Source organism: Pempheris klunzingeri, chromosome 17 (genome assembly GCF_042242105.1).
Source record: "Pempheris klunzingeri isolate RE-2024b chromosome 17, fPemKlu1.hap1, whole genome shotgun sequence".
Lineage (NCBI taxonomy): Eukaryota > Metazoa > Chordata > Actinopteri > Acropomatiformes > Pempheridae > Pempheris > Pempheris klunzingeri.
This window is the reverse complement of record NC_092028.1, coordinates 1,772,038-1,792,189: the sequence shown is the minus strand read 5'-3', so window position 1 is coordinate 1,792,189 and position 20,152 is coordinate 1,772,038. Positions and strand designations below refer to the sequence as shown.

At 45.5% G+C, this 20,152-nt stretch overlaps 3 protein-coding genes across 4 annotated transcripts in view; 2 read left to right on the top strand and 1 right to left on the bottom strand.

Moving 5' to 3' along the window:
• Positions 1–3,053: 3,053 nt before the first annotated feature.
• Positions 3,054–11,305, bottom strand: LOC139217297 (trypsin-like). Of its 2 annotated transcripts, none has more exons than XM_070848622.1 (6): positions 11,250–11,305; positions 7,783–7,803; positions 6,959–7,121; positions 5,085–5,353; positions 4,299–4,441; positions 3,054–4,040 (listed from the first exon to the last, which is right to left on the bottom strand). In XM_070848622.1, exons 1-6 carry the CDS (start codon positions 11,296–11,298, stop codon positions 3,774–3,776), a joined length of 912 nt encoding a protein of 303 aa, XP_070704723.1. In that variant the 5' UTR covers positions 11,299–11,305; the 3' UTR covers positions 3,054–3,773. The 2 variants fall into 2 exon arrangements, with proteins under 2 accessions (XP_070704723.1, XP_070704724.1); XM_070848623.1 differs by having other exon boundaries at positions 3,054–3,999.
• A 4,139-nt stretch (positions 11,306–15,444) lies between these two features.
• Positions 15,445–18,371, top strand: LOC139217296 (heat shock 70 kDa protein 1-like). The gene is made up of 2 exons (XM_070848621.1): positions 15,445–15,508; positions 16,302–18,371. The coding sequence occupies exon 2, from the start codon at positions 16,314–16,316 to the stop codon at positions 18,237–18,239; it is 1,926 nt and encodes a 641-aa protein (XP_070704722.1). The 5' UTR covers positions 15,445–15,508; positions 16,302–16,313; the 3' UTR covers positions 18,240–18,371.
• A 1,052-nt stretch (positions 18,372–19,423) lies between these two features.
• Positions 19,424–20,152, top strand: part of taok2a (TAO kinase 2a) — a 46,687-nt gene continuing 45,958 nt past the window's right edge. The window contains exon 1 of the mRNA XM_070847445.1: positions 19,424–19,621. The gene's annotated coding sequence lies outside the window, so the exon portion shown is untranslated. The remainder of the gene's footprint in view (positions 19,622–20,152) is intronic.

Sequence of the window (20,152 nt, the reverse complement as noted above, 5' to 3'; positions counted from 1 at the left end):
ACGAATCCTCTGTGGGCATCAGCTCCTGGCTGAGCCTCATAAACAACCTCTCGCTTCATGGTGACGTGTGAATCATCCAGGTCTTGGGCGATAAGACAAGCTCATACAGGTGAATCACACTGAGCAAAGAATACACAGAGCCTTCTGTCTAAACATCTGTCTAAAGGTTTTGTTGAGATAGTTGGCAGCTCTGTGTGATCAGCACTCAGTTTAAATCTTTCTACCTTGTTTTACTGGATAAAGTCTTTTTGATACCTAGAGCCATGAAGACCTTTATTTGTCCCGTACACAGTTATACACAGTATAATGTGCAGTGACGTGTTCTGAGTATAAAATAAGCACACAAAGTGAAACAATAAGAGACGGGTACGATGGGAATGACTGATAACTACATCATTCCTGTCAGTGAGGACATTACTGGAAAACAGCGTTATGACATCAAAAAGAAATTTGGGACTGACTGACTGACTGTCTGACTGACTGGCTGTCTGACTGGCTGTCTGACTGACTGACTGACTGACTGACTGACTGACTGACTGACTGACTGACTGACTGACTGACTGACTGACTGACTGACTGACATTTGCCACTTTAGGATTCCTTCTGATTCATTTATTAAGTTTAGTGTGTATTTTATAGGCCTGTAGTTAGAAGTGTGCTACTGCTTTATAATTCACTGTGACTGTGGTGTTAACCCCTTGAAGGTCCTCAGAAATAATCACGTTAAAGATCCTTACACACATAAATGTGTATGCATAAAAACAAGCCATAAAAATGTTAAAAATCTTTCTTTTTTTTAAATTTTTTTTAAATAGTTTTTTAGACCAGCATCAGCCCTAATCATACAGATCAAATTTTAATTAGTTTTTTAAAAAATTAACCCTTAAATTGCCATGTTTTTGTCATGATGCACATCATTTTATGGTCTAAAATACACAAAAAATACATGAAAAAAATTGAGAACTCTGAAAAATTCACCATCTTGCAAAATTATAAGCAATATGCATGAAAAACTGATAAAATATGCTAAAAATAAAAATCATAACACACTAGAAAGTGCTGAAGACCCTCAAAGGGTTAAATATAGAGTATAAGTATTATTTTTAGTGTTGGTTTGTTTTCATCGTTTCACTTTAAAATAGATGCTGGTTTATTGTATTTTTATTTAAAACACTCAATATCTGTATAGAGGATTGTTGTTTTCCTCGTATTATCAGTTTAACTTGGCTGAGTGGCTCAACTTAAGATGTTTAATTTTGATATGACAGGTTATCATGTCTGCAGCCTGTTTTGCTCATGAAGTGTAACAGGTTGTGGATCACCTACAGGGTTAGGAATCTCTCCATCCTAGTTTGACAAACTAGGGGCCCCCAAACAGCATCTTGCATAGGGCCCCCACAAAGCTAGAAACGGCCCTGCTGCTGCCCATCCAGGGGGTGATGCTCCCAGCCAGAACACTCTCAATGGTGCTGGTGTAAAAGTTCCTGAGCACATTGAGAGGGAGCTTAAAGTCCCTCAGGCGTCTGAGGAGGTAGAGACGCTGTCCAGCCTTCTTCACCAGGGGGTCGCTGTGACAGGACCACGTCAGATCCTGCGTGATGTTGACACCCAGGTACTTGAAGCTGTCCACTCTGATCCTGAGTGGTTGGTAGCTCCTCTGCTGCTTCCTGCTGTAGTCCACAATCAGCTCCTCGGTCTGGGTGATGTTCAGGAGGAGGCTGTTGTCTCTGCACCAGTCCTCAGATCAGACCCACCACAGCTGTGGATGGTGTTAGAGTCTGATGTGGACAGGCAGTCATGAGTGTACAAGGAGCACAGCAGAGGGCTCAGCACACAGCCCTGGGGGGCACCGATGGTCCGGGTGCGTGGGGATGACAGGTGTTTCCCCACTCGAACCACCTGTGGTCTGCTGGTCAGAAAGCTGCGGACCCACCTGCACAGGGGGAGGGGTGAGTCCGAGGTCCAGCAGCTTCGTAGTGACCAGTCTGGAGGGGACTATGGAGCTGAAGGCTGAACACACATAGTTTCCCCTCCTGGTGTCCAGGTGGGCCAGGGCTGTGTGGAGCAGGTGATTTATGGCGTCATCTGTGGATCTGTTGGGCCGGTATGCAAATTGTAGGAGGTCCAGGGAGGCAGGTATGGAGGAGGTGATGACATTTTTGACCAGTCTCTCAAAACCTGTCTATCATCACCACAGAGGTAAGGGCGACGGGCCGGTGGTCGTTCAGACAGCTGGGCAGGCACAATAACAGCAGTGTGGAAAAAAAACCGTATCAAGAAGGTCTTTAAGTGCACAGATGAAGCTGTAGACTACATGAACGAAGTGGACAGTGCTGAAGAGCCTTAAAGCTGCATCCTCTCCAGTGTCCAGCAGGGGGCGACTCCACTGGCTCCAAACAGGAGTCTGATTGGATGGAAGTCAATGAGGAAAATGAGGAGACTTCTCTCCTGATTTATCAGCTCAGTGAACAGTTTCTGCTCTCAGTCTCTAATTTACTGTCTTCTTCAGCACAGCAGGACGTTCATGTAGTCAGTGATGGTCCATTTAGAGGAAGATACACCAGGAAGAGGGGGAGGAGCTTTAGGGCGGGGCTACCTGCTCACTGACCAATCAGAGGACGTAAAGGTGAAACCTAACCAATCAGAAACAGGGTTTTTGCGGAATGAAAGTCAGTTCTGGTTCAAAAACCAAGATGGCGACGGCCAAAACACCAAACTCAAGGCCTCAAAGCGCTCGTCCATGAAACAGAGGGTGACATCACGATGGCTACGGCCACCACCTTCGTACGGTGTGTGCATGGGACAATTGTGCACAATTTTTGTTTTCAAAAAAATGTTTGTGCTCAAGTGCTTTCTCTGTTTTGCCCGTAAGCAGCCTGGATGTTTAGGCCAAAGATAAGACTTAAGACAAGACACAAGATAAGACACTGTATTAGAATAATTTTGTATCAGATGTGTCCATGATGTAGATCCAGCTAGCTCTATACTCAGTGTCCGCCTCCATCAGCTAACCACCCCGCTGATGAAACACAATAAAACACAACACAACCAACTGTGTGCACACGTTTAATACAGTCCTATTACACTCCATTCAAAACGGTGTCACCACAGACTAAACTCATCTAAATGTAGGAGAATTTCAGTCCAGTCTCACTTTATCCCAAAGCACAGTGATGTTTGTTAGCTGTAAGTTTATTTAGCTGTTTATCTGCTTCTTCAGCTGCACCTGAAGTCTCATTTTATCTTATTTAGGCTTGTCTAGGCTGCAGATGGACTTTTATTTGTATTTTGACGGTGCAGTATTAGTACTTATTTTGACTGAGGTACAGCATCAGAATACTGCAGTCCAGTGTCGATTAGAGATAATTATTACAGAATCATAGCCCCAGATGAAAAGAACATTTATTTAACATAAAACAGTCAAAAGTACAAATATAGTCTGCTGGTGTTCAAAATATGTGTAACACAGAATCTGTGTGGCATCGTATGGAGAGCTGCTTCCAATATTTGACTCCTTCAGTGTTTATTATAATAAATATCATCTGTGTTTCATGTCTGTATGCTTATAAAGTAAATCACAGTTTCAAGTGAAAGGCAGTAGAAGGTATTGACAGTTTCAGTAATTAATTAGCAACAGATTAACGAGGTAATGAAGTTTACACACACGTTCAACTTTGTAAACATCATCAGTGCAAGTCTTGAATATTTGTGCTCATTAGTAAAGAAAATAAGTGTTTAATTTGATCAGTTTCAGGACAAAATGAAATTGATCGTCACCATGAAAGGAGGAAGAGGGAGAGGAAGACCGGTACGAGGGAGAGCAGCAGGCAAGTGCTTCCTGAGGTCGAGCCGTTCCCCTGGAAGGCGACGAAGCCCGGCTGGTTGCTGGTGATCTGGCTGTTGATCCAGGACTGATACTCGGACACTCGGGCGTAGACGCCGGGGAAGTTGGGCTCCGCGCAGCCTCTGCCAAAACTCACCACTCCGGCCTGGACCCACCTAGAGCTGTTTTTACTCACCATGGGGCCGCCTGAGTCCCCCTGGAAGGTCACACATGTCGGTTCTATCAGCAGTGGTGGACAGGCCCTAAGCCACTTTCTGCTTTTGCTCCTCTACATCTCAGGGAAATATTGTATTCTTTGACTTCATTACATTAGTAGTAATACAAAATATCCAGTGATGCTAATCCCACATGTGTCTGTGCTCTGCCTTAACCAGTAGCCAGGCCCGTTGGAGCATCTATGAGTGTGTGGTGAGCTGGTTTCACAGGCCGGGGGCTTCACCACACAGTGACTCACCTGGCAGGAGTCCTTCCCTCCCTCGTCCAGACCGGCACAGATCATGTTGCTTGTGATGATCCCAGTGTAGGCCTCGCTGCACTTACTGTTGGACACGACGGGCACACTCACCTCCTGCAGCGTCTGTGGGAAAGGAAGGGAAACTGAAAGAGAAAACATACGTTAATGCAGACTGCAGGACCTGGAGTATTTCTACCCTGTGGTGTCCTTTTACCTGAGCTAACCTCCACCACTGAGATGGTATAATTACACACCTGATGTGAACATAATCCAAACCATCATCTTTGCCCAAACCTAACTGGAGGAGCCAGAATCACTGTTTTCCCTTTTTGAGCCAACCCCATGTAGTGGCTGGAGGATGGGGATAAAGGTGGGGGAGACTGTCAGGAAGGTCTTTTGACCTCATGGTGGCCCTGTTCACCAGAGAGTCCTGAGTTTATCTTTAGCAGCCTTATTTAAAATAGCATCTTTGTTTGTGAGTTTTGTGTTTGGAGGTGTCCAGTCAGAAGCTTGTGCTCAGCCACCACACTGGAATAACCACTACACTAACCCAGCTGATGATAATCCTAATAATACTAATAACTGAGATTTAAGTCAGTTTTGTAAATGGTTTATTTAGACAGCTGGTCTCTCCTGGGAGGAAGTCCTGAATCTAAACCACCACATCCATCTGTGTGTGGAATGTCTTGTTCTTTTTACACTGTGTGATCAGAGCAGGAGTACGTAGTTAGACATAGCAGCCGCCACATCATTCACTGTTAACATGAATAATGTGTCGGCTCTCACCTCCAGATCGGATGGTTCCCCACCCGGTGACCCAGGTGGTGGTCCCGGCCTCGAACACGCTGCCACTCGCCGCCAGACACACGGGTCTGATGTAGTTGGTGAACTCCACAGGCGAGGACAGCTGCAGCAGGGACACGTCGTTGTTGTTCGGGGTGTCGTCGTAGTCCGGGTGGTTGATGACCTGGGACACCGTGCGGGACTGCTCGTTTAGGTTGAAGAGCTGCTGGTTTTCACGTCCGAGGTAGACGATGAGACCGTCTGTGCTGGTGCTGAGAAACAACACGTCACAGGCAGGAAATGCAACTTATTTTGGGGTCTTTTAGTCTTCTACAAGACGATGCAGACTTGTTGCTTAAGTAGAAGAAGAATGGCAGGAAAAGTGCAGCCAAAATAGATATTTACAATACAGAATAAAAGAAGAGAGCGTATATGTTAAAACATGTACACGATATCAGTTTTTTTACACAATGACAGGTGGCTTAGAGCACTGAACCACATCCCATCCTGTGTGTGTGACTGGGAGAAAGTGAAGGTAGTGTTCAAGCACAAGTCTGTACAAACACAGAGCATTCACCTACATGTTACCTCTACATTCAGAAGTCTGATATGCTGAGCAGGTGAGCAGATTATGACTCAGGTATCGGACCAGGAAGTCCCCCAGTGAGCTGACAGCACAGAGCCTCTGAAGGTACAGCTACTTGTCTTGTGTTTCTGGGGTTGTGCTGTTAAACGTGGTGTGGACGCTTCCCTGTTAGTTAGACAGATGATCCACCTCTGCTGTGGCTGTCAGGGACGTGTGATCAATAAGACGTGTGATCAATATGCTGTCTTTATCCGTGCGTGTGTTTACTGTGGTAGCTCTCTGTCATGTGTGTGTGTTATATATCTGTATTTTATTCTCTTCATCTTTCATCATTCTTAACTTTATTCCTGCTGCTATTTCCCCCTTCATGTCATAATGTCAGTACAGCAGCCTCAAAAGTGTCACAAGGACATAAAAGTCACTGAGGAGAGAGAAAAAAGTGCATTTTAGAATCTAAAGATTAATGTAATGACAAAAAAAAACACAACACAGAAATAAAGATAGGTCTTTGTGCTATTTTGTTTGTTTGTATTTTTATCATAATTTCCAGGAAAAAACTAGGTGGTTTGGTACTAATTATACAATAAATAGAAATTTCCCCAAAAGAACTGAACTGGAATTCAAACCTAAGTAAATGTTAATCAAGTATAATGTACTTATATGTACTTCCACTAGAAGTGGAAGTACATATAGGTGTGAGGGCAGCGGCTCCTCTCTGTCAGTAAGCATATTTTGTACTGGTGCTGTTAGCAAAGGATGTCGTAAAATAGAATGAAAATCAGAGTTCAGTCTTAATTTACAGAAATCTGAACTGTGAGAAAAGAAACCCTCATAGAATGTGATGGAGGACATCAGCTCTTTTTTCAGCCAGCAACTGATCCAGATCCAGGTTTTTAACAAAAGCTCCAAACCCTCTAACTCTAGCTCTCTATCTGACTCCTGTTCTTATCTGTGCAGCTTCTCTCATACAAACTGTTTGTCGTGTTCCGTATTGTCGTAACGGCAATTTCAGTGTCTTCATTTGTGTTACTGTGTTTTTATTCTCTTGTTTTTCTGCTACTTTCCTCACAGAGCAGCAAAGACCTGAGCTGACCTGCTGCACTGATCTCTGACTGTAATGGTATATCTGACTGTCACTCTTTGCATAAAGAAAAACACTATGAGTGCATTTGACTTGACTTTGTTTGTTTTTTTCCAACCCAGCCCCACTATATTCCCTCTTTGCTGCCACACAGGCTGGCTCTGTTTGGATAGGTGAAGCGCTGAGCGGTGTGACAGGACCGGAGCTCACCTTTCAAAGCAGTGAGCGGCAGTCAGGACCCACTGGTCGTTGATCAGGGAGCCTCCACAGAAATGGCTGCCGCTCCGGTGCAGACTGGCCTGCCAGGGCCAGGCTCCTGCAGGAGCATCCTCACCTCCTACGATCTTGTTGTTGAGCGGTGCGATGCCACAGTCTGCAGGGAAACGGGCAGAAATCATGACGCTGCTGCACGTCGGTGCTGTTTCTGCTTCTGTGTTGTGTATTTCTGTGTGTTATCATCTGTATGGACGCCTGGCCTGTGAGGACTGTGTCTGATCTGTTCTATTAGTTGTATTTTAGCAGAATGAGAACAACAAATATCAGACAGATTATCATGAGATTCGTGACCCTCAGAGGATGAATCCCACTGCCTTTTAGATCCTTTCAGTGTTCACAGACTACAAACTGACGCCTGGCAGACCCTGTTTTCACTACCTCCAGTTTGGAGGGGAGGAGCAGCTGTTGCATACTGTTAGCATACATGTAACGTATGGAAGGGATAGTGTACAGCACTATTGAGGGTCGTGACACTTCAGACGTGTGGAAGCCAGATGAAAAGTCGGAGCGTCACCAAAGTTAGTGGGACTCATCCTGAGGGGAGCACGAATGTGTGTGTGTCCAAACTTTCTGACAGTTTAACCAGCGTCTGTGGAGAAGCTGCTGACCAGGATTCATGTTTCCAGCTCAGAGGCTGTTTGAAACGTTCACTCTTGTGTGTGTCTTGTGTAAAGAGAGGAAATGGATGAGTCAGCCGTGTGTTATCTTTGCAAAAGAGAAATTAAATGAATAAAAGAAAATATGCCAGCATAACTCACCATCTGACTGGGCGTAGCATCCTGTGGGAGGAGCAAAGAAGAACAGGATTAAGTCCACATGTTTGTTTTACAGTGATTTTCTGAATCTTTACATGCAGCAGCGTCGTCACTCTGAACAGAGCATATTTACACGTCAGACAACAAAGGAAAAACTAAACCCACTGGTTTTTCCTGCTTCCATGACCAACAAACAGTGCCGTGGGTGAGGCTGGTATTTACAGCAGAAGGCCAACCAGAGAGAGTGACCACTTCTCACACATCTGCCCTTCTCCAAGAGAACAAGACAGAAATGATTCATTCATTAACAGATAGTGACAGAGAAGAACCTGCTGGTCCAGCTGAAGGCTCCATGGAAGAGCAGGAAGGACTGTGGGCAGACACTGACGTCCTGTCACAGCTCTTGGACAGGTTGTCATATGGAAGATATTTGGAGCAGGCCACACTGATACTGACGGTACTACTGACGGTACTACTGACAGTACTACTGACAGTACTACTGACAGTACTACTGACAGTACTACTGACAGTACTACTGACAGTACTACTGACGGTACTACTGATACTACTGATACTGCTGATACTACTGATACTACTGACAGTACTACTGATACTACTGATACTACTGATACTACTGATACTACTGACAGTACTACTGATACTACTGACAGTACTACTGACAGTACTACTGATACTACTGATACTGCTGATACTACTGATACTACTGACAGTACTACTGACAGTACTACTGATACTACTGATACTACTGATACTACTGACAGTACTACTGATACTGCTGATACTACTGACAGTACTACTGACAGTACTACTGATACTGCTGTATTCACTCCATACCTACATGATGGATCACTGTCTTCATCCATCAAGCTGTGGAAATGTATGTGTGCACCTGGAGGCACCAGTGGGGGGGGCAGGTCCAAACCTTCCCTCAGACAGAAGTGTGTGACTGTAGATAAAGTAGTCCAGAGAGTCTCCTACAGGTACTACTGACAGTACTACTGATACTACTGACAGTACTACTGATACTACTGACAGTACTACTGATTCTGCTGATACTACTGATACTACTGACAGTACTACTGATACTACTGATACTACTGACAGTACTACTGATACTACTGACAGTACTACTGATTCTGCTGATACTACTGATACTACTGACAGTACTACTGATACTACTGACAGTACTACTGATTCTGCTGATACTACTGATACTACTGACAGTACTACTGATTCTGCTGATACCACTGACAGTACTACTGATACTACTGATACTACTGACAGTATTACTGATTCTGCTGATACTACTGATACTACTGATACTACTGATAGTACTACTGATACTACTGACAGTACTACTGATTCTGCTGATACTACTGATACTACTGACAGTACTACTGATACTACTGACAGTACTACTGATTCTGCTGATACTACTGATACTACTGATAGTACTACTGATACTACTGATACCACTGACAGTACTACTGATACTACTGATACTACTGACAGTATTACTGATTCTGCTGATACTACTGATACTACTGATAGTACTACTGATACTACTGACAGTATTACTGATTCTGCTGATACTACTGATACTACTGACAGTACTACTGATACTACTGATACCACTGACAGTACTACTGATACTACTGATACTACTGACAGTATTACTGATTCTGCTGATACTACTGATACTACTGATAGTACTACTGATACTACTGATACCACTGACAGTACTACTGATACTACTGACAGTATTACTGATTCTGCTGATACTACTGATACTACTGATACTACTGATAGTACTACTGATACTACTGACAGTACTACTGATTCTGCTGATACTACTGATACTACTGACAGTACTACTGATTCTGCTGATACTACTGATACTACTGACAGTACTACTGATTCTGCTGATACTACTGATACTACTGACAGTACTACTGATACTACTGACAGTACTACTGATACTACTGACAGTACAACTGATACTACTGACAGTACTACTGACAGTACTACTGATACTACTGACAGTACAACTGATACTACTGACAGTACCACTGATACTGCTGATACTACTGATACTACTACCAGGTACTACTGACAGTACTACTGATACTACTACCAGGTACTACTGACAGTACTACTGATATTACTGACAGTACCACTGATACTGCTGATACTACTGATACTACTGACAGTACAACTGATACTACTGACAGTACTACTGACAGTACTACTGATACTACTGACAGTACAACTGATACTACTGACAGTACCACTGATACTGCTGATACTACTGATACTACTACCAGGTACTACTGACAGTACTACTGATACTACTACCAGGTACTACTGACAGTACTACTGATATTACTGACAGTACCACTGATACTGCTGATACTACTGATACTACTGACAGTACTACTGATACTACTACCAGGTACTACTGACAGTACTGCTGATACTACTGACAGTACCACTGATACTACTGATACTACTGACAGTACTACTGATACTACTACCAGGTACTACTGACAGTACTACTGATTCTGCTGGTACTACTGACAGTACTACTGACAGTACTACTGATACTGCTGATACTACTGATACTACTACCAGGTACAACTGACAGTACTACTGACAGTACCACTGATACTACTGACAGTACTGACAGTACCACTGATACTGCTGATACTACTGACAGTACTGACAGTACTACTGATACTGCTGATACTGCTGACAGTACTGACAGTACTACTGATACTACTACCAGGTACTACTGCTAGGCTTCATGGGTGTTTTTAGACTTTGGCCAGGCTAGCTGTTTCCCCCTGTTTCCAGTCTTTATGCTAAGCTAAGCTAACTGGCTACGTCCATAGCTTCATAATCACTGAACAGACACGAGAGTGGTTTCAATCTGAGTATCTAACTCTCAACAAGAAAGAGGATAAGTGTTCATTCATTTACAATCAGTGTGTTTACTTTGTTCTGTTGGCCAAAGTCACCTCTACTTTCAGTCAGTGGGACTGAGTGTCAACAGTCAACTGGCTGGTCTGGTTTCACAAGTTCCTCTCTCTTACTTTACTGAATGTCACCTGTGGGAACGGATCAAGTTTTGTATTTCATGTTTCAGACTGATTAAATCAACTTTTCAGATCAATTTAAGTGACCTTTTATCTTTTACAACCAGTGTGTACAGTAGACTGTCACTAAACCACCGGTAAATGCATAAAACATACATTCTGATACATATATTGACATAAATACAGTATTCTATATGTGTGTGTGTGTGTGTGTGTGTGTGTGTGTGTGTGTTTGAATTTGTTTGAAATTTGTCTGAATTACACAGAAATACAAAAGTCATTCTATTATATTCAGATTTCTTTTCAACATAAATGTAAACATCAGATTATCAGCACATATTTAACAGCACTCACCTGTTAACCCCAGGAGCACGACGCCACAGACTAACAGCTTTACCCCCATGGCGGGATTCTTCACACTGTGTCTTGTCATCAGTGGAGGAGCTGAGCAGCGTGGAGGAGGAAGGTGTGACTCTGCTCTAACCCCGCTCTCCTGTAAGGTGTGCTGTGTTGCTGTCATGCTCTGAGGCAACACCTCAGACATCACAGAAGCTCTTCTTGAAGTAAATAAAGCTGCCAGCACGGTGGATCCAGACTTTTCAGACTTCTTACTGTCTGTTCCTGCCAGTGAGTGTAGATGTGCTCTAATCTTTTACTTAAAGGACAACTTTAAACATGGGCCCTATTGGTGTCTGAGTGACTGGTAGGTAGTAACAGTGTTGGAACTGGTCCAGTAGATCACCTCAGCCAGCAGACACCAAACGGGCTGCAATGGCTGCAACGTGATCCTTTGGGACAACTGCACCTGATCACAGTAGGTCCACTAGAAGAGCTTGTTTGATCCACTGACAGGCTCAGAGTGTTATTCTAAGTGTGTGACAGCATCATGGAAAGGATCCCTACAGAGAGAGACCTGGAAGATCCTTTTGGTTTAACCACAAACAGCACACACACCAGACTACATTCACTAAAACAGGGATTTTAGAGAACAGGACACAGGAGCTGCTGCTCTGCTGCTGCCTCCATCAGTCAGTGTGTCTGTGTGATTGTTTGTTACACACATATTGTGTTGGATCTGAACTAACACTCTAAAACACCAAAGTTATACAATAACACAAAACTAACAAACTGATGGAGGCAGCGGTCAACCCACAGACTGTATAAAAGAAGTGGACGTAGTCTGAGAAAATGAGCTCAGTGAACATTTTCCTGATGAGTTTCTGGTCTCAGTCTCTAGTTTACAGTCTTCTTCATTTAGTAAATTATGGTCAATTTAGACGAAAATAGACCAGGAAGGGGGACGGGGCTTTAGGGCGGGACTATCTGCTCACTGACCAATCAGAGACGGTCTTCCTGGACTGAGGGTCACTTCTGGTTCCAAAAAATAAAGCCTAGCTTGAGGCTTCTAAATGGTGATGTCACGATGGTCAAGTCCACTCCTGTCATACAGTCAATGGGTTCACCAGCAAATCCCGTGTAAAAGCACTATTTTCATCAATGGAGTCTGGTGGCTCTGAAGAGACCAACATAACAGCTGTTTCTGGCTAAATAAACCACTGACTGTATAGTATCTGACTTTTAATGCTGTGACATTGTGAAAGAATCATTTTTATGTAGCCAAAGGGCTTATAAATCTTAATTGCATTTACTTCATTGCGCTTCCATTTTATTTTATATTCTTCCTCATCCCTTATTTCATATATATATTTCTGTGGCCGAGCCCCACAGCTAAAAAATGTCACTGGTACAACCGGAGTGACAACAAACATCTGAATTAATCTTTGCCGCGTGCCCCGTAGACCAACACTGTGAGCGGCCTTGTGACAAATATGGTATGTGTACCCAAACAAGCCGGTTATACCAGGAAAGTGCTGCTGTTCACATTAATCATCTTACAGCCGGCCGTGTGCCCTTCCACTTTAACAGGACTTTCCTGTTCTATCAGCTCGTCCTCTTAAAGGCATAAAAAGTGGTTTGAAAGGCCGATAAAGCTTTTTATTAAAGTCTTTTTTATGGAAGACATTAGAAAATGTCTTATACACTGTTTATGTATTATGTATTTGTGCATTGCAGGAGGAGCTGGAGGACACCCTGACCACTCCTTATGACTGGAGATCAGGCTCTCTGTCACTTCTCACTGCTGCTGTTTTGTTTGGAGGTTTTCATTCTCGTTTCTTTTATTTATCTCAAGGTTTGAAGGCAAATTGGCATATCGCAGTATTAACCATATACGTTTCATTGCCGTTTTTCATCTGTTTTCCCTCTGAAATCCTTTGATTTAATGCTGAACACAATAAAAGGAAACACTTCCAAATAGAGTTCAATAGTTTTTGTAGCACTTCAGTGTTAGTTTGCTCTTAAACATCCACGTCTGTCACATAATACTGTTGGATGCAATGAGTCGGTTTTAATTCCCTCGATTCATTTTATTCATTGATTTTCTTCAGTTTCAAGGATTTGAGAATGAATTCCTTTAGTGTCATCTGCTGGTGGTATAAAGAAGGACACTGTGAGAGACTATCCAGTAAAACTATGGCTCATGCATTAACCATAATTATCTTTAATTAACTGGGGGCTTTAAAGGCTCACTTTTTGCCTCATAAATAGATAAATCCAGACCTGGTTACACATTAAACATCCGGTTGTCTTTCCTTTTTGGTGAATACCACAGTCACAGTCAAGTCCCTGAGACAATGTGTGAGTTTGTATCATAAACCGTTTAGATGTCAATGTTTCTGTAAAATAACTCAAACATGGCACAACAAACCTCTAAGGTTGTATGCTATTTGTGCTCCTTAAATAAAACTGCACACTCTTCTTCTACTGTTGTAAAAAAATAAATCTTAGTACCTTTAACAGAATCAGAAACTATTACAGAAGGTAAATTGTTGTCTGATGCTGTTTTGTTATTTTTGAGCACTTTAGTGTTGGATTAAATGTTTTCCTGTAGGAAGACAAACTCTCACCAGCCCTCCATCTGAAAACCTGTTTTTTGGTCGTCTGATGAATGTACACTTCACATCTGATTCTGATTTGGATTAAACATCAACAGCTTCAGAATTCTTCTGAAAATGTGTCTGATTAAATATGGGATACACACAGTCGCTTCAGAAATTGCAGTTTTTCTCGTCGTTTTTACGCCACGTGGTTTGTCCTGGCAGAGGAGAGCAGTGAGGCCCCGGCGGACCAGAAACGTAGAGAAACTTCTCGAGGAGACGCTTCCGTGTGCGTCATCACGTATAGCCGCTGAGCTCTGTGATTGGTCCACAAACTCAGCAGAAAGCTCGAGAAACAACCAGAAAGGAGAGAGGAAAGTATAAAGTAACGGTGCTGGACAGAGTGAGCCAGAGACCGGCCAGAGAGTGAGCCAGAGACCGGCCAGAGAGTGAGCCAGAGACCGGACAGAGTGAGCCAGAGACCGGCCAGAGTGAGCCAGAGACCGGACAGAGTGAGCCAGAGACCGGCCAGAGTGAGCCAGAGACCGGACAGAGTGAGCCAGAGACCGGCCAGAGAGTGAGCCAGAGACCGGCCAGAGTGAGCCAGAGACCGGACAGAGTGAGCCAGAGACCGGACAGAGTGAGCCAGAGACCGGCCAGAGTGAGCCAGAGACCGGACAGAGTGAGCCAGAGACCGGACAGAGTGAGCCAGAGACCGGACAGAGAGTGAGCCAGAGACCGGCCAGAGAGTGAGCCAGAGACCGGACAGAGTGAGCCAGAGACCGGCCAGAGAGTGAGCCAGAGACCGGCCAGAGAGTGAGCCAGAGACCGGCCAGAGTGAGCCAGAGACCGGACAGAGTGAGCCAGAGACCGGCCAGAGTGAGCCAGAGACCGGACAGAGTGAGCCAGAGACCGGACAGAGAGTGAGCCAGAGACCGGCCAGAGAGTGAGCCAGAGACCGGACAGAGTGAGCCAGAGACCGGACAGAGAGTGAGCCAGAGACCGGCCAGAGAGTGAGCCAGAGACCGGACAGAGTGAGCCAGAGACCGGCCAGAGTGAGCCAGAGACCGGACAGAGAGTGAGCCAGAGACCGGACAGAGAGTGAGCCAGAGACCGGACAGAGAGTGAGCCAGAGACCGGACAGAGAGTGAGCCAGAGACCGGCCAGAGAGTGAGCCAGAGACCGGCCAGAGTGAGCCAGAGACCGGACAGAGAGTGAGCCAGAGACCGGACAGAGTGAGCCAGAGACCGGCCAGAGAGAGCCAGAGACCGGCCAGAGAGTGAGCCAGAGACCGGCCAGAGAGTGAGCCAGAGACCGGCCAGAGAGTGAGCCAGAGACCGGCCAGAGAGTGAGCCAGAGACCGGACAGAGTGAGCCAGAGACCGGCCAGAGAGAGCCAGAGACCGGACAGAGTGAGCCAGAGACCGGCCAGAGAGAGCCAGAGACCGGCCAGAGAGAGCCAGAGACCGGACAGAGTGAGCCAGAGACCGGCCAGAGAGAGCCAGAGACCGGCCAGAGAGAGCCAGAGACCGGACAGAGAGTGAGCCAGAGACCGGACAGAGAGTTAGCCAGAAACCGGCACCGAGACCACAAGATAACCGAGGGCAGGAGCGACACAGCCTTCAAGGACCCTCTTCATCTTCTACTCTTCTCTCTATATTCTCATCTTCTAACGAGGGTAAGAACGCTGCTTTAATTGCTACAGTTTAAATATCATATCATATCATATCATATCATATCATATCATATCATATCATATCATATCATATCATATCATATCATATCATATTAGAAATGACCTTAATGTCCTCAAACCTGGGCTGGAGTCACAGAAATAACTGTTGTTCACTTAAATAGAGATACTCCCCATATCTATTTAAGTGAAGTCTCACCAAACTCCTGTAGAAAAACTGTCAATTTTAGGCTGCTTTAGGCTAGCTAAGTACCAAGTGGAGAGATGGTGTTCAACCAAATTCCATTCGATTAACTGTAAAATTGGACCACATTGGTTGTCGGATTCATGTACAGTCCCGTCAAACTAATCTTAACGAGTTATTTATACAAAATAAGCTGCAGTTGAAAATTCGGCATTGAAATAATTACCCAGCTGTCTGCACACAATTTTGTAATGTCTGGAGAAGTTCAGTGGTACAGATATATTTTATTTGTCAGATCACTGACCATGAAGACTAAAAATGGTGGAAAATGTTAGTAGATCATTTGAGATGGGCACGATTTTATTGATTCATTCATAATTTTGTGAAGTCAGTCAGGCCAATTAGCACTAGGCTTAGTATTGATGACTCTGGATACAACAGTTCCTTTATATTTCGCAACATTCATTCATTATTCTTTCATTATAAGTTTAGTAATAGTTCTTCTCTAGTTTTTGGAAAATATATTCCCTTGTAGAAAAAATAATAGTTGCTGTAGGTATTTATTTTGCTATTTTTTTGTCTCTGCATCTTTAGGACACATTCAAAATGACCAAGTCTGCAGCTAAAGGCGTAGCGATCGGCATCGACCTGGGCACCACCTACTCCTGCGTGGGGATTTTCCAGCACGGAAAAGTAGAGATCATCGCCAACGACCAGGGCAACAGGACCACCCCCAGCTATGTGGCGTTCACTGACGCAGAGAGGCTCATCGGGGACGCAGCCAAGAACCAGGTGGCTTTGAACCCCAGCAACACTGTGTTTGATGCCAAGAGGCTGATTGGAAGAAAGATGGATGATCCTTTGGTGCAGGCTGACATGAAGCACTGGCCCTTCAAGGTGGTCGGAGAAGGAGGGAAGCCCAAAATCCAGGTGGAGTACAAAGGGGAGGACAAAGCCTTCTACCCGGAGGAGATTTCCTCCATGGTCCTGGTGAAGATGAAGGAGATCGCCGAGGCCTACCTCGGCCAAAAGGTGTCCAACGCAGTCATCACGGTCCCGGCGTACTTCAACGACTCCCAGCGACAGGCGACTAAAGACGCCGGCGTCATCGCAGGACTGAATGTCCTGAGGATCATCAACGAGCCGACGGCAGCCGCCATCGCGTACGGCCTGGACAAAAGCAAGTCAGGAGAGCGTAACGTCCTGATCTTTGACCTGGGCGGGGGCACCTTCGACGTGTCCATCCTGACCATCGAGGACGGCATCTTTGAGGTCAAAGCCACGGCTGGAGACACTCACCTGGGCGGAGAAGACTTTGACAACCGCATGGTCAATCACTTTGTGGAGGAGTTCAAGAGGAAACACAAGAAGGACATCAGCCAGAACAAGAGAGCCCTGAGGAGGCTGCGCACAGCCTGCGAGAGGGCCAAGAGGACCCTGTCCTCCAGCTCCCAGGCCAGCATCGAGATCGACTCTCTGTTTGAGGGCACCGACTTCTACACCTCCGTCACCAGGGCTCGCTTTGAGGAGCTGTGCTCCGACCTGTTCAGGGGAACATTAGAGCCGGTGGAGAAAGCCCTGAGGGACGCCAGAATGGACAAGGCGCAGATCCACGACGTCGTCCTGGTCGGAGGCTCCACCCGAATCCCCAAAATCCAGAAACTCCTGCAGGATTTCTTCAACGGCAGAGAGCTGAACAAGAGCATCAACCCAGACGAGGCGGTGGCCTACGGCGCCGCCGTCCAGGCCGCCATTCTCACGGGAGACACCTCGGGCAACGTTCAGGACCTGCTGCTGCTGGACGTGGCGCCTCTGTCCCTGGGTATCGAGACGGCCGGAGGGGTCATGACGTCCCTGATCAAACGCAACACCACCATCCCCACTAAACAGACCCAGGTGTTCAGCACCTACGCCGACAACCAGCCCGGGGTCCTGATCCAGGTCTACGAAGGGGAGAGAGCCATGACCAAGGACAACAACCTGCTGGGCAAGTTTGAGCTGACGGGAATCCCGCCCGCTCCACGAGGCGTCCCGCAGATCGAGGTCACCTTCGACGTGGACGCCAACGGCATTTTGAACGTGTCCGCGGTGGACAAAAGCACTGGCAAAGAGAACAAGATCACCATCACCAACGACAAGGGCCGCCTGAGCAAAGAGGAGATCGAGAGGATGGTGCAGGACGCCGACAAATACAAAGCTGAGGACGACCTTCAGAGGGAGAAAATCGCTGCCAAGAACTCCCTGGAGTCGTACGCCTTCAACATGAAGAGCAGTGTGCAGGACGAGAGCCTGAAGGGCAAAATGAGCGCAGAGGACCAGAAGAAGGTGCTGGAGAAGTGTGACCAGACCATCGCCTGGCTGGAGAACAACCAGCTGGCCGATAAAGAGGAGTACCAGCACCAGCAGAGAGAGCTGGAGAAGGTGTGTAACCCCGTCATCAGCCAGGTGTACCAGGGAGGAGCGCCTGCAGGCGGCTGTGGAGAGCGGGCCCGAGCCGGCTCCCAGGGGCCCACCATTGAGGAGGTGGACTAAAGGGGCCCCTCGTGTGGACTCTATGGACACCGTGACTGTTTAATGGGCCACTTTATAAACTTTATAAATAAGAAGAAATGCTGATCTGACTCGTCCAGATGTCTTTATATTGTTGCACTGCTGGACTCTGCAATAAAGATGGTTGTGAATAAATCTGTCTGTCTTTCGGTTTCATCCATCAGTTGAACTGTGAAACGCTGAGTCATCAGAAGTTAACATACAGTGAAATCAGAGATCGTTAATGTTGTGTTCTTCTCTAAACCAACAGTGCAGCCACATTCAGATTCACAGAAACCAGAGACAGGAAACACAGCCTGTGTGTCCTAAAATGATGTGAGGTGTTTCTAAATATCACCACATGTGATTCAGTCGTTCCTTACCTGCAGCCATTACAGACTAAGAGGTAGATAGATGAACATTTTGACACGTTACTGTGAATGTGCAGCAAAAATAAAGCAGTGCAGAACACAGGTGAACCAGTAGGTGTCACAGTTTCACTGTTTCAGATTAGCTCACTGCTGTAAGAGCCTCTCTGTTTTAGACTAGATTCACTTCTAGATACGTTCCATAAAATGAGTTTTCAGTACAGTACATAAAAAACGGATTTTCTCTGTGATCTATACACTGTAGTTTCTTCTTCATGTCCAGTGTGTATAATATTGACATATATACACTGGACAGCGTCTATTCAGCCTGATGAAATGCGTCCAACATAAAGAGAAAAGTCTTGTGAAAATAATCATTAAATCAAGCCTTGGAGGCTTTGTACTAGATTATTAACATTATCTAGGTCGATGTATTTATACCCTTTTATTTGTGAAGCGGAAACCTCACCGGAAATAGAAATGATCGTTTTCCGGTCAGCACTTGAGTCCCGCCCCACCAGTCTGTGCCATCTTGTATTTAGCAAGAACAAAAACGGTGTCAGAAACAAGTCCACCGTCAGGATGGGGCTCAGAGATTAAGTTGGATTTGAGGAGAGTATTTTAAAAAGGCTCGGGTGTACCGGGACAACATGCTAGGAAGTGGGGCACCGCGGACAAACATCAGCCACACCCCGTAGAATAGCTAATGTTAACGTTAGCTTGCAAGCTATCAAAGCTAAGCTAGCCAATTAGCTAAGGCTAGTAACCCAGTAACGAAAGAGAGACCACTGGCGAGCTCAGAGCTCCTATTTGAGCCCGCTGAACTAGCGGTGTAACTTTGGAAACCGTTAATTAATTTCACTGTCGCTCTGAATCACGGAGGGACTTCGGCGGAAATGGGCCAAACGTCGTGTTGATCATCTGCCGAGAGGAGACCCGGGCTATGAGGATAGAGGCTCGCTAGCTTGGCTGCTAACAGTTGTTTTTCGTTCCAGAGCGGAACCACAATAAGCCGCGGTGAGTAATGCTACATCTAGCTAAGCTAGCTGCGATGCTAGCTAACCTAGTTAGCTGATCCAGGGGTTTTCAAACTTAGGTCCAGGGACGCCCACTGGTCTTTCATTTGTTTTCAGAGGCCTGCAGCACAAGTGAGATTTGGTGTACATTTGCTGCAGCTAACCGTCCAATGAGTTCAATCTAATGGCTCCTTTTATCTGCTTTAGCCGACTTAGACGCTGTTTTCCCGCAGAGCCAGCACACCGTTAGGATGCACAATGTAGCCACAAAAAGCCACGTACTGGAAGCTTTCAGGGCAGATCTGACCAAACAGCTTCCTCTGGGTTTAATGCGTTTGTAGCTCAAAGCCCAGTAAGGTTAACATGAGCTACTGCTGGCAGTTAGAGTTAGCTTTGCCCATATCAGCATTTATTAGCATCTGCTAACGGTAACACGTTCATTTCACTGGCAAACTGACAAGCAGACAGCATTGATTTTATATGCTGCAGCAAGTTGCATCATCATGCCAATGTGTGGACTGAAACCACAGCA

What these genes read in the sequence shown, in the direction of transcription:
- LOC139217297 (XM_070848622.1), bottom strand. Translation starts at nt 11,298, where the DNA reads ATGGGGGTAAAGCTGTTAGTCTGTGGCGTCGTGCTCCTGGGGTTAACA. An exon ending in GCCGCTCACTGCTTTGAAAG is followed by an intron (nt 5,354 to 6,958) that starts GTGAGCTCCGGT and finishes GTTGTTTCTCAG; the next exon opens with CACCAGCACAGACGGTCTCA. An exon ending in GAGGGAAGGACTCCTGCCAG is followed by an intron (nt 4,041 to 4,298) that starts GTGAGTCACTGT and finishes GTGACCTTCCAG; the next exon opens with GGGGACTCAGGCGGCCCCAT.
- LOC139217296 (XM_070848621.1), top strand. Translation starts at nt 16,314, where the DNA reads ATGACCAAGTCTGCAGCTAAAGGCGTAGCGATCGGCATCGACCTGGGC.